This window comes from Danio rerio, chromosome 16, assembly GCF_052040795.2.
Source record: "Danio rerio strain M-AB ecotype USA chromosome 16, GRCz13ab, whole genome shotgun sequence".
Classification (NCBI taxonomy): Eukaryota; Metazoa; Chordata; class Actinopteri; order Cypriniformes; family Danionidae; genus Danio; species Danio rerio.
In genome coordinates, this window is record NC_141036.1 from 47,227,751 (window position 1) to 47,242,092 (window position 14,342).

Sequence of the window (14,342 nt, forward strand, 5' to 3'; positions counted from 1 at the left end):
CAATAACTTGCCTATTTACCCTAACCTGCATAGTATTCCTTTAAATGTCAATTTAAGCTGTTTAGAAGTGTCTTGAAAAAATCTAGTAAAATAATATTTACTGTCATCATGGCAAAGATAAAATAAATCCATTATTAGAAATGAGTTATTAAAACTATTATGTTTAGAAATGTGTTGAAAGTTTATCTCCATTAAACAGAAAAAAATAAACAGGGTAATCTGACTTCAACTGTACAAGCCTGTGCCTAAAGGAATGTGACAGAAGCTTGTAAGCTCTTAGAGGCAACATTTAATTGAGGTTATTCTAGAACATTACATTTTGAGGGTTTAGATATTTTTTGGAATGTGTAGAGACACTCTCGTGGCTTCTTTTTACATCAACTTTATGTCCTCAGAATCACACAAAAGTTTAATTATGCACAACGCTTTATTGATGATTTTTAAGGAACTGTTTTAATACAATTTTGTTCATGGCAGCAAAATGTCTTGCACATCAAGTGGGTTGAAAATGTTTGACTGCAACTGTACAAGACTTTATATAGGATATTATTCAATTACACTACAGTATATACTGAATAGATTATTCTTATTAACCTTTTTAACAGAAGCCGGTGTTAATGTATAAAACAGAGAACAGCTGATTGAAAATTTATTTCATGAAATTTAGTTTGAAGCAAAGTAATTAAAAAAAACAGCTAACAAAAAAATGTACAAACCCTCAAGTCAAAACTGTGACAAAAGTGCTTGCTTGCTAACAATTACAACAAATAACTTTTTTCATTTGCAAGCATACTTAAAAAAAACTTCATTCCTAAAAAATGTTGTGTTCTATTAAAAAAAAAGACAAAATCATATTGTGTTGGCATGAGGGTGAACAATTTATGATGGTTGTTTTCAGAAATGCATTACATAAATTACCCCATTTTTTTTCATTTTATATGATATGGCACAAAAAATACTTTAAAATAAGATAAAACTGAGCAAGTACAAACAAATTTATAACTATGAAAGGTTAAGTCCAAAAATAATTCATACGTTCATTCCCTCCTGTCCACCACCTGTATGACCTGGAGGTTTTCGTGTATCTCCCGGTCGCCCAGGGTGTTTACGCGGCCCCTTTCCCCTACCACCCACTTCTGCCCGTCCAGTCCCAGTTCCCCCCCTCTTCCTTCTCTGTCCATGTCTCGGAGTTGCTGCTTCCTCTTTGAGAGCCTGAATCCACAAGGCGTCAAAAGAGCCTGGAGCTTGATAACCCGGCTGGTTCTTATCAAGCGAGTCTCTTGAGAGAAGAACCCAAATACTAGGTACATTTCTGCTGACGGTGAGACTGTCCAGCCCGGCCCCAGGCTCCAGCGGCTCCCAGACATCCTGAAGTGTGCGGTAGGCCAGCTTAGTGAGCTGATGTAGCCCATGAATGCGCCGTTTCATGATCTCTACACACGTGATTGCTTTTGCAACGCTCTGACCCACGCCTGCGAATACTATTTGGCGACACAGATTGTCCCCTGTCCCACCGCTCACCTCAGAACCTTCATGATCTGCCGAGGCTGCTGTTTTCTCCTCCATACGGCTTAAAGCAAACCTCATGAGGTTGCGGATTTTGCTACCATCCTTCACTCTAACTTCTGGAGTGTCGCTGGGCAGGTCGGGGAACGGACATGGACAGGGCTGCTCTATTGTGTTTGCTTTTCTGTAGTTCTCCATGTCATTTAGATTTTACCTGCGGAAAGTAATATGGACAAGGGAAAGGAATTAATGAATGTATATAAGATTCGTTAATGTATTGTGGTTCATGAATATGCAACCACATACTAAGGGTGTAAAAGATCACAGTTGATCCGTGATTATACGGATTACAACCCACAGATCGAAACACACGTGACCTGCAGATTAATGCATTTTCTTTTTTTACTGGTAAATTAATCCTAAATTTTGTACCAATCACAGAGAACAGAGAGATCGCCTCTAGCGGCGTTATTCAAATCACAAGTATGAAAGCATTTAGGATTTCCTGTAAATTATAATGATGACGGAAGGAGTTATGGTAGGTTATTCAGGATGTGGTGGCTTACATTAAAGGTGTTTTCTGTCACTACTTGTTTAGTCTGCATCAATGCATTCAGTCTGAGCTGCAAGATTAATCATGAAAAGATCTGGATCTTAACACCCACGCAACAAATTATAAATAATGTTGATTTGCATATGTTTATTAATCATAAGAGATTGAGTCTTCAGTCATTTGAGTTAGTTATGAAATAATAAACAGTCAAGTAACACAGAAGTACTGAGAAAACAGTTAGTAGTTTAGATAAAACCACTCGTTCCCATGGTAACGATTAAAATGACCGTCATATGCATTTAACTTGACGCTCAAAAATGGAAGTTGTAGGCAGCATTTACATTATTTAACCAATGAGTGGCGACAACCAGCCATCAAAAATATGACCCTGAATAATTCTTCAAAAATGACATGTAGCAATGAAACAAGTTTTATTAGTATTTAACTGAATCATTTATTGAAAATATGAGTAAAAATAAATATGGGTTGTACAAATTATGACACAAGTCTAGCATTATCAGGAACAGTGGCAGTAACAGTCAATTCTTCACAGTACTGAATATTTTACAATTTATTTTTATTCAGCTGATTGTTAAATTTTATTTTTAATAAGATTACAGGTTTAATTCTGTTTGTTAAAATCAAAAGTGTCTTGCAGTACTGTTTTTTTTTTTTTTTTTGTAATAAATAGAAAACAAATTACATTTGCCTCCTCCCCTTTTTGGCCGATCTGAAAAATGGTCCGATCTGTGACTAGAAAGCCATAATGTGACCCGAACCGTGAGATTCGGGGTCCGTTGCACCATGGTACATAAAAATGTATGGATTTTAGGTAATAATATTCTTCTTTAGTCTATTAGTAGCAGTGTAACTCAGAACAAAATAGATTTTTTTATAAATTAATACAATTTTAATGATTGAATATGAATACAATAAACACAATTAGCTGTTTGCTGTTTAAATCAAACCCACATTTTACCCTGCTATGAAAAGAGCTTGGGGATAGTTGTAAGTTAGATAGGCTCAGGGTAGGTGAAGACTACAAAAACATTTCAAAGGTTGGAAAAGATATTTGATTTCAGGTTGTATGACAAATAAAGTAATTATTTTAAAGGGGTATGATGATTACCCTTAAGCACTGACTGTGTGTATGTGATACACTAATTTTGACGTGAAATATTTCACAAACTTACTTTCTTTGCTAGAGTGGGTTAGCGATCCGGCTAGCACATTCAGGCGGCTGCGGCAGGTTTTCTAAATAACTGCTGGTTCATGTCGTTCCATGTGAATGAAATGAGGGAGTAAGGCGTCAAATTTATTTCTTAAACGCAGGGTTAACTACAGGTAATACGACACAGTTTAAAATATTGAAATGCTGTGTCACAGACCACTTATCCACGTGTATCAGCACGTGACGTCAGCTCGAGTGCCTGTAAGTTCTGTCGTAAAGTGCCGCACGTGTTCATGGGAAGTGTAGTTTTTAAGTAATTATTTTACGAATTTATCTAAAAACTTATGGTTAAACTCGATTAATAAAGCATGACAAAAGGTAATTTTCACTGAGAAGAAAGCTCAAGCAATCACCAAATATAGTATGAAAAGAATATTCATTTAACAATAGGACTAGGCTATAATAACTCAGCTTTACATTTAACATTAAATTCAGACTTTATACTATAAAACTGTTATACTTAATATATTTTCCTATGTAGCCTACTTTAGTTTAATATGTTGTGATGGAATAAACTGAATATTATGTTCTGCTAATCCCTGTCAAAGCGAGATTTTACCCCTAAAAATTGATATCCATAGCAGGGGAAAAAATTCTTAAATTAACAAAATGATATTCAGTATATTTTCCTTTACACAATACAACAAACAGGTTTACAACAAGAGGAGGATGGGCATAAAGACAGACTATCAATTTTGATATACAGCTGTTGTTTTTGCTCAACAACGCTGAAGGTAGTCAAAATGTCTCATTTATAAGAACACAGCGCCATCGCGCGTTCAGAATTAACTTGTCGCAGCCTTGCAGAGTCAGCCTGTTCGGAAATAACTGTAAATGCAGCCAGTCTGTCAGACTGTACAGTAAATTACAGCTGCACATGGGCACAGCAGGGCCCCCACTAAAATTAATATTTTTAAATATTTTTGATCGATATAAACTGTTTCACTCACGCCTGGACTGACCATCGGTCATGGTAAATACAAAAAATATATATATTATTTAAATTTATTACAGCCTACAAAAATAAACTGATAATTTCAGAATTCGATTCAATCATTGGCTAAATTTATAATGAAATTTGAACATGAATTTTTATTATTATTTAAATAGATTTTTTTCAAGCTGAATGCGCGGGAAATTAGCTAAAGCAGCCCAGGAGAAAGGAAGAGGAAAGGGCGCACAATAGGAATGCTCCGAGAAATTGCAGAAAAATTTGCAGCAAAATAACCGACCCGTTCAATGCTTGAGTGCATATTTATCGCATACATTTGAGTATACAGTTAACTAGCCTATTATTTGATTTTTTAATGTGGTAGGGCTTCAGGGGCGCCTCCAAGGGGTGGCCAGGGGTGGCCACGGCCACCCCTCGGTAAACTCTGGCCACCCCTGTGGCCACCCCTTTGGCCACCCCAATATAATTTTGCGGTTGACATTATTGATTTAAATGAACTTATAAATTCCCAATATTTAGATAAATAAATAAATACATAAATAAATAAATAAAATGCAGTCACTAAATTATTGTTGGTGTTACTGACGTAGCTTTCCCCCTCTGGTTCAATGCTGGTGAAAGCAAACTGACGCATGCGCGCGGAAAACCATTCCCGCGCGCCTCACGCACTCCTGTGTGAATCCCGGTTGGTTGTTTGCATGCACGCCGACATAATAGGCACCGCTCATGCGCCGTGAAACCGGAGTAACAGCCTTTTGTGCAGAAGTGTCGGCACGCAGCGAGTTTTGAAAGTCGTTTAAAGTTTATATAATATAATGATGATGATGATGATGTTACTTTCACTAAGCATGCCTTTAAAGCAGAAAGGAGGGATAATGAGTCAGGGAGGTAAGACTTCATAACATGATTTCTCAGCCATGATCTGGTCTAAGACCACAGATAATTCTATAATACATTTTTTGTATTCTTTAGAATTGTCATAATTAATTTTCAGGCAAAAGGTTTCTTAAGTGATGTTGGCATATCACTCCAGTTGTTGTTTTCCAGTAATATTTAGGACTGATTTCTGTTATTTATTTAGAATAATAATTGTATATTAATATTAATTGTATTTATTTAGAATAAATATAAATAAATTGTTATATTTATTGAATAACAAATCTAACAATTCAAGAGAGATGGGGGTGTATAGGGTGGTTCGCCCAGGGTGTCATTTAAACTAGAACCACCACTACCCTCCCCGATAGACAGCAATGGCTATTTAATATTTACCTTAAGCTACAGTATATCAATAGAAGAAGCTGCATTAATAAAATGGTTCAAAAAGCAATATGGATAAATAATATTATTAGGTATAGTGAGTGTGTATAGTAATGCCTTTTGTTCAGTTTGTTCATTTGTTTGGGTAATTAATAAACTCATTATTCTTTCATTCATTTTCTTTTCGGCTTAGTCCCTTTATTAATCCAGGGTCACCACAGCAGAATGAACCGCCAACTTATCTAGCACATTTTTACACAGCGGATGCCCTTCCAGCTGCAACCCATCACTGGGAATAATAAACTCCTTAATCTTCATTAATTTTAGACTTGGCATATCTCGTATGATGTACAATAAAGGCACGTAAAAAAAGAAGTCATTTATACAGTATATGAAAAGTGTTTTTAAACTAAACATAGATTTTTATTTGGTTTGCACATGTACTTGCTGAATTATTTCAAAGAATAAATTGCAATATTTCAAGTAGAATTAATTAAATGAATAAAACTACATTATTTCATTTACCAGAAAAAAAATATATAACATTACACTGAATTCATTATTTTTTTTTGTGTGCCACCCCAAGATTTGGAGCGGCCTCTTCTGGCCACCCCTAAGAAAATTTTCTGGGGGCGCCACTGTAGGGCTTACATTTGTACTACCGCTAGGTCTGGTCTGCTCAACTTTGGAGCCAGTGAGTTGACAGGTAAACACAAACGTTGTCCTAGGCTATTGATCAGGCTTGCTTTTCTTCTAAACTCAGATTTAGTTGAACCTCTTTAAATGTACAAATATGAGTGAGAAATATTGACACCCTTGGACATTCGTTTAAATTTAGCTGCTTGTTTGTCAAGTACACTGCTCCTAATTTGTATTCAGAAAGGAAAAATAGGATTGTCAAAAACTTGTAACTTGGAATAATAAGTCAATCGCCTACAACAAGGAAAACGCAGATCAGTTCAGACTCTGTTGACTGGTTGACCATTAGATAACTGTTGCTGATTAGATTCTCATTTTACATCATTGTTGTCATTAAGGAAACTATTTAGGATTTTTATGTGTAAATTAAATTGTTGAATTGAACTCAAGATGACTGAAAGCAGTCGACCAATCCCAATAGACTTGGTTATCAAACCAATCATATACCTACCAATAAGGAGGGGTTTGGGAACAAATGAATTACTGAACGAATCATATGGGAGTCTCTGGGATAATTAGGTAAAAATAAATGCATATTATAAGACAATGAAAGTATTTATTGACCTTGCATGCATATCAGCCTGTTGTTCGAGACCCCCAAAACAAAAATGTGACCTTTTTTAATGCATAATAGGGGCTCTTTAAATGTAGAATTTTGGGGTGGACTATTCGTTTAAACCTGATTTATACTTCAGCATCGAGTGATCACCATAGCCCATGACACATGGTTGATGTTGTTGTGAACATTCATAATTGCATTCAGTCTGTGCTGCAATAACACTTCCAAAATGCTAGAAGGCTGTGCTGTTTCAATGTTCCACTGTGTTAAGTTTCTTTTCTGGTGTTTTGAGTTTATGTCAGAAATGTGTGCAATGCAACTGTAGCTCAAACTCACATTCTTTCAAGGACAATAAAAAGTGAGAAACAGTGAACATTCTACAATTTTAATCATAAATTAAACACAAAACAAAACAAAATATATATCCAGAGCTCCTTGTTGACACTCGTAAACTCTCATGCCAAGGGCCTCACTCCACCCCCTTGACTTTACTTCCCACACTAGTCACAGATGCCAATCCGACTAATCACATATTTTGCACTGCCATCACTATGCGTAGTTCCATTTTTTGAGAGCTACACGTTAGACATACGATAGATCCTACACTCTGCACCATGTATATTTAGGGTCCGTGTCAGGGTATAGCATTGGGTGTGCTCGTCTCACCGCCTGCACTCAACGCAGATGTAAAAAAATAGTTTTTGAATTGGAAGCATGACTTAATAAAACCAGATAATCCTGCTGCACTAAATTCAAAGGTTTAATGTCTGACTTGAGGTGGTATTTTAAACATTATATCAATATTAATTTGGGAAAAATCCAAATTAAGGGCTCTCTGGGACGCAGCATTTGAATGATGGCCCAGGGTTAACAGCTTCAAGTGTGAAAACCATGCCAGCTATTAAAATCATAAATAGGCTTATTAGTGGAGCTACATCCTACTGCAGGATATGATTAGAGCTATTAAGCTACTTAAGCAATAAATTGAATTCATGCAGTCCTGTGGCTTTAAATTCACTTCACATCAGGTCTAAGACAATGTTTGTTTGATTCTGTTTGCATACAGTGAAATGCAGATTCACTGATTTTCTTTATGTACACTAATAATTTTACTCACGAAATATAAAAGTGTTGGCCACTGTATGCTTTCATTACAGATTTGTATATTATTTTATACAACAGTCTGGTTCTCAAATCTGATTGGCTAATAGCAGTGCGATATTCTGCAATATTAGAACTCGTACAGCCTCTTCTCCCTTATGTATTACTCTGCCCACATAGAGTGACAGCAGATCAATAAACTCACTACAGTTTGACAAATATTGCTGCTGTTGAACAACAATGTACCTTTAAGGCTTTTATTTTGGCAAGAATGTAGGTATTAGATTGCAACTATGCAGTTTATTTATAAGGATAGTGCTTATTTTAGATATGTTTATAATTTTTGAGAGACAGCTTAGCTTGTAGGCGGTTATTAGCTTGTCATGCTGAGAAAAGATGGTTGACATTCCACCACAAGATGGCGACAGAGACAGCATAATAAGCCCTTAGAGGAGAAAAACTAATTTCTAACTACAGCTAATCAAAACATTATTAAACTGCTAAGTGACATTCTAAGTCGATCTCTCTCTTTTGTATGGTGTAGTGCTGTATGTATACCATATAATTGTAGTGTATTGAGTGTGAGACCCGCTTATTAGGAATGTATATATTTTGTGTTGGCTCTTTTTATAATCCTGAGTTACTTTTTGGTTGGCCACTTGTTTGTTCCTGTTTTCGTTACTGCAGACTAGTTCAGTAAAAAGATAAAAGAAGAAATGCCCGCATGTGTTTAGCGTTTTTTCTTATAGCAAACACAACAGTAATCTGGTGGTAATTGCGCTGCTTTAGCTTTTTTGGGGTTAATTATAATCGGGTTCTCCCGATTGCAACAGAGAAATACTGGGAAACCTCTGTAGACTGATGCCATTTCATGCTGTTCAGCCTTATAATCTTATAATGTGAGCAAAATCACTTGTTTTGTCATCACTTTATATATTACGCAAGAGAATCATTCAAATCTTAGCTCTTAGGTGACGTTTGTAAAGTAGCAATGGTTTCAGCTGTTCTGACGTCCATATACAGCCATATCGCACTGCTACTTTTGTTTCACCTTTATTATTTCACCTATTGAGCATCAATTCGACAGATGCGAGGGGTGAACTTTTTTTTATTATAATATACTATTATACTAATATTAAATAAATTATAAATAATTAGTCATATTAAATAAATTGGAAATAAATAATTTATGGTCTGCATGCATGATTTTACAAGCTGCAAGCATAATGCACTGAAATTCATGACAAAAATTATATCATGTTTTATATACTTTTAATTTGTTATAGTAATTGAATTTTTCTGAGATGAAAGTCGATTGTTTTGCTAATTTTTCTACATACATTTTATTACTGCTGTCTGAATTTCTTTATGTATCTAAAATAAACCTAATATAAAGACAAATGACGTAAAATAAAATTTAAAACAGCATCACAAAAAGCTCTAAATTTAAATATACATTGCCAACCAGTCTTGTGTAGGAATGAGGTACGCTGGTCTTTTGTAGCAGACAGGTTTCTTCGTGTCACAGCAGCGTCCACTTTTCCATTTGTAGCCTTTTGTAGGATCCAGGGACACTGAAGTACATAGTCCACGTGAAGGATCCACCGGCTGACCATCATCCCAGTGCACAAAACTGAGAGTGGTTTGGCTTGCATACTCATCTTGCCAGTACCACTCTGTAGTTAGCAGACTGCGACGGAGACCGATCCAGCCCTGGCCGTCCCCTGCACTCAGGGTATCGGCCATGTCTTTCAGGATGGATTTACTTAAAGGACAGGCAAACTGGTTTACATTGTCCACGCAGTACTCACGCGACTTCGTCCAATTCAGAAGGTCAGGTCCAATTATATATGTTCCTGGAGCTAAGACACAGCCATGAAGATCTGAAAACGTGAAGAAATAATCAGCTTTACTTTTACTTTGTTCACCGATACCTGTGCCATACACCTGATATAAGGCAGTATTTAACATACAAGTTCATCTTTTACAGGTATATAAGTATAGATAGATAGACAGACAGACAGACAGACAGACAGACAGACAGACAGATAGATAGATAGATAGATAGATAGATAGATAGATAGATTATTTATTAATTGCTTAATTAATTATTATTTATTTATTGCAATCGTGTAAACTTACAAATAATTAAAATATTACTGGAACGAGAAAGAAAATGTACAAAAAAAACTACTTTATTGAAATTCAATTTATTTCTTCCAACTTCGCTGTCTTTTGTGAAATGTATTTGTATTTTCCAAGAGAAAATGTCTGCTGAATTAACATCATATAACATTACACAGTAACTTTTAATGAAATAAATGCATGTTAAGTTTTATAAAACTTGGATAGATGAATAATATTGCTAGATGCCTTGGACGGACAGAAGGAGGGATGAATTGACAAAAAGAGAGGTTAAATTAGGGTAAATTTTTGCTAAGGCTTGACATATCTCTTAGCAGGACTGAACACTAGATAGAAAGATAAACAGACACTAAATAACCCTAGACTCTAAACCCTAAGTTTAACACTAAACGCTAAACCAAATAACCCTAAACTCCAAACCCTTAACACTATAACCCTAGACTAAACCCTAACACTACATAAACCTAGAGGCTAAAAGCTAACACCAAATAACCCTAAACCCTATAATCCTTAACAATAAATAACACTAAACCCTGTATAACCCGCATAAGAGCCCTCTGTAGGGTAAATTTTTGCTAAAGCTTGACATATCTTAGCAGGATTGAACACTAGATAGATGGATAAACACACAGACAGACAGACATGTATGTATAGACAGACAGACTGACTGACTGACTGACTGACTAACTGACTGACTGATTGATTGATTGATTGATTGATTGATTGATTGATTGATTGATTGATTTCTTACCAGGTTTTTCACAGATTGGCAAAGCCAGACATCCATAAAATATTTTAGCAGCCATTTGTTCCAGCATATACACAGCTATCTTTGAGGTTGGATGCCAGATTGTGGCATATTGCACTGGTATGGTCACAACAGTCGAAGAGTAGATTGTTCCAGCGATTGCAGTCCATTCTGATGCCTGAAGGATACCACTGTCTGTGCTCACTTGATCTTTGCTGTCTGTTTCCGCAATCACCACAGCCTGGCCATTCGGTCCATTGAACTGCAGCAGGAAACAAGCAGAAAAACTGTTTTCTGAGATCATCTCCACCACCAGGCCTGGACTGATGAGTCTGATGGACACTCTGTCTGAAACGTTCACCAGCTGCGACTCCTGCAGGTCTGATAACGCCACAAGTGTTGAAGGAGAAGCCTGAAACTGGTTGCCATTCTGAAAATACGTGGAGGCGTTTTCTGATGTAAAGAGCAACATGGTCTTGGTCACGTTGAAGACAGACGGCACAATAAAACTCTGACCTTGCAACTCCGTGGGAAGAATCTGATTCATAATCATGTTACAGTTACAGTCTGCAGTTTCCACACATGGATGGGTTAAGATCACAGCCACTTTACTGCTAGATTTGACCCTCAGCACAGAGCCGTTGGTCTGAAGCTGAACCAGCTTGAAAGGGTCAATACTGAACGTCTCTTCTTCAACATCGGTCGATGTTTTCTTAACTACAATGATGTTGTTTTGACTGTTCACCGCATTGATGATGAGTAGCTTGAATGAGCTGTATCTCATGTCGGTACTGACCAGACTAGGCAGTTTGAAGGTTTCAAGATACCCTGGGTAATCCAGTAAAGGGATCCAATAGTCTGTGCCGAGATTTACTATGGGCTGAATGACATTGACTTGAGTGCTCATTCCCCGCTGACTTACAGAAACCAAAGTGATGTTTTTGTCGCTGGTAACTCTGACAGATAAATCCCAGAAGCCAAGTTGATTTACTTCAACGTTCGAAACGTACACACGCAAGGTTTGCCCTGACTTCTGAATAGTAAAGTCTTGCTGTGAGTTTGTACGTAAGATGGTTATTTTAGTGTTGTCGTAGAGGGCTGTGACTTTCAGGATGTTCCAGAGAGGAAATGGATAGAAGAAGCCAAGGTTTTCTGGAAAGGCTGTGATGAAGCTGTCTCCATAGCTCACTAATGAGAGACCTTACAAAATAAAAGTTCAGTGGACATGAGAACGAGACACAATACATTCATGTGGTGCAGAGTGATCAGTTGAATAATCAGTTACATTTATTAATTTCGTAGATGTTTTTAGCCAAATCACACTAAAAAAGGTCTTTTCTTACCTTGGCAGAACATTGATGCCATCAGCAGAATCGCAAGCATGATTAGGGTTTTAATTGTCTCTGTGAATAGCAAATTGCAAAGATTACTCATTCATCAATTCATTTTCCTTTAGCTTAGTCTCTTTATTAATCAGGAGTCTCCACAGCGGTAAGAACGGCCAACTTTTCCAGCATATGTTTTACACAGTGGGTACCCTTCCAGCTGCAACCCAATACTGGGAAACATCCATACACACTCATTCACACACATACACTACGGACAATTTAGCTTACCCAATTTACCCATATCGCAGTCTTTCGACTATGGGGGAAACCGGAGCACCCAGAGGAAACCCACATGAACACAAGAGAACATGCAAACTCCACACAGAAATGCCAACTGACCCAGCTGGAGCTCGAACCAATGGCCTTCTTGCTGTGAGTGTGAGGCGACAGTGCGAACCACTGAGCCACCATGTCACTCTGCACAGATTACTTTGTAATGAAAATTTGAATGAAATATAAGTAGAAAACAACTTGCTGAAACAAATGAAATAATTTAAACAAATGACAAAAGTCATTTTCTAAAACTACAGAAAGTAAATAATGTTAAATGAGCAATAATTAATACAGAACATTTAAGATAAACTAGTATATACATCTTTGTGCTTTTTTGCTCATCTTAAGAAGAATTTTTGAGCGAGGCAAATACATATGTATTTATTTATTTTCAGAAATGATAAAGCATATAGGTTTTTATAACTCCTAAACTGTCTGCATTGTGTACAGGTATTGAAAGTTTGGGATCTTGTTGGAGACAATGTAGAACCTTGTTTTTTTTTTTTTTTTTGCCTAAAAATAGAGCCCTTCTGGTATGAAATAGCAACTGAAATAAAAGAAAAGATAACAGGAGAAGATTTAGACTATTCTTTTATTACATTTTCCTTGGGTAAATACCAGATATTATTCCAACTTTTGACAAATACTTAATTTAAATACTTTTGGAAAGAAGCAATAAAGCCATAACTCGAAAATGGTTTCAAGCTGATTCTCCAACAAGGGCTCAATGGTTAGGAATTGTAAAGAAAATACACTGTATGGAGAGACTGACTTTTAACTTAAGACTTGATTCAGGAAAGTGTAACAAGTATTGACAAAAATGGACTAAGTATGTCATTAAAAACGCTTAGTTTTTTATTAATTTATTCATTAATTTTTTTTCCTCTTCTATCCTTTTTCTATTTCTAAATAAAAAAGTTAAAAAAAAGAAAAGAAATGATAAAGCATTTAAAGAACGTGTTTTTCAAGCCGCAAATAAAGCCTTACCTCAAAATCAAGCAGTAACAACTCTTACCTGATGTCTTGTCCAGCACTTATCTTCTCTCTCTCTGGGTAATGACCTATTTGCCCTTATTTAAGTTAAACAAATATTTGACTTTCAAAATGCTTGATTTTCTCTCACATTTGCATATTCTGGCCACAAGAGAGTTTGATGCATGACTTATTTGTCCTAATGACTTCTACAAAGTCATGTCAAATCATGCCAGATTATGACTAGTAAATTGTTTTACATTCTCCAGATTTGCTCAAATGTATTGAAAATGTAATTGCAACTATTTTGTCATGATCTGCTGCAGCATAAACAGCTAAATTTTGGTTATTGCTAATGAAAACAAGACAACAGCACCAAATTACTCATGCAATGTTAACAACATTGAAGTGAAGTGTATATTTAGGCTTAAAATTAAAACACAAAAGTAAACTTCATTTTAGCGCTACAGAAAATGAAAAATACATAGAAATATAGGATTGGACACAATATAGGGGACTTAAGACAGGAATTATTGATTAAGTTTTAAGTTAAAATCATAAATGATATTAACTGTGAGTCCAATAGTTCTTGAGATAAAATCCCTTGAGATAAAAGCGATTTAGGCTGAAAAAAGTGTGCTGTGTTTGTGTGTGTGTGTGTGTGTGTGTGTGTGTGTGTGTGTGTGTGCACTGGCCCACTGGTTTAAAAGGACAGAAATTTGTATTATGTCATTATGTCAAGGTATTACAATGCCGATGTTGTTAATGTAGACATGCCGATAATTCAAAACACTTAAGACATACTTAACAAGGTATTTTGACATTCAAAATTTGCAACATGTTACTTAAGAAGTAAGTGAATGTGTTATGGCAAGTGGTAATTCAGTACAAAATACATTACGCCTATAAAGAGTCTTCAAAAACCACCAAAACCATGTGTATGTGTTTTGTTTTT

General features: G+C 36.0%; 2 protein-coding genes across 4 annotated transcripts; both read right to left on the bottom strand.

Moving 5' to 3' along the window:
- Positions 1-408: 408 nt before the first annotated feature.
- On the bottom strand, positions 409-3,515 carry rpp25l (ribonuclease P/MRP 25 subunit-like). 3 transcript variants are annotated; one of them, XM_087285601.1, is made up of 3 exons: positions 3,448-3,515; positions 3,253-3,321; positions 409-1,720 (listed from the first exon to the last, which is right to left on the bottom strand). In XM_087285601.1, exon 3 carries the CDS (start codon positions 1,702-1,704, stop codon positions 1,030-1,032), a length of 675 nt encoding a protein of 224 aa, XP_087141727.1. In that variant the 5' UTR covers positions 1,705-1,720; positions 3,253-3,321; positions 3,448-3,515; the 3' UTR covers positions 409-1,029.
- A 5,602-nt stretch (positions 3,516-9,117) lies between these two features.
- Positions 9,118-14,309, bottom strand: LOC100006870 (uncharacterized). Its single transcript, XM_087287801.1, has 2 exons — positions 10,758-14,309; positions 9,118-9,744 (listed from the first exon to the last, which is right to left on the bottom strand). Exons 1-2 carry the CDS (start codon positions 11,659-11,661, stop codon positions 9,308-9,310), a joined length of 1,341 nt encoding a protein of 446 aa, XP_087143927.1. The 5' UTR covers positions 11,662-14,309; the 3' UTR covers positions 9,118-9,307.
- Positions 14,310-14,342: the final 33 nt, after the last annotated feature.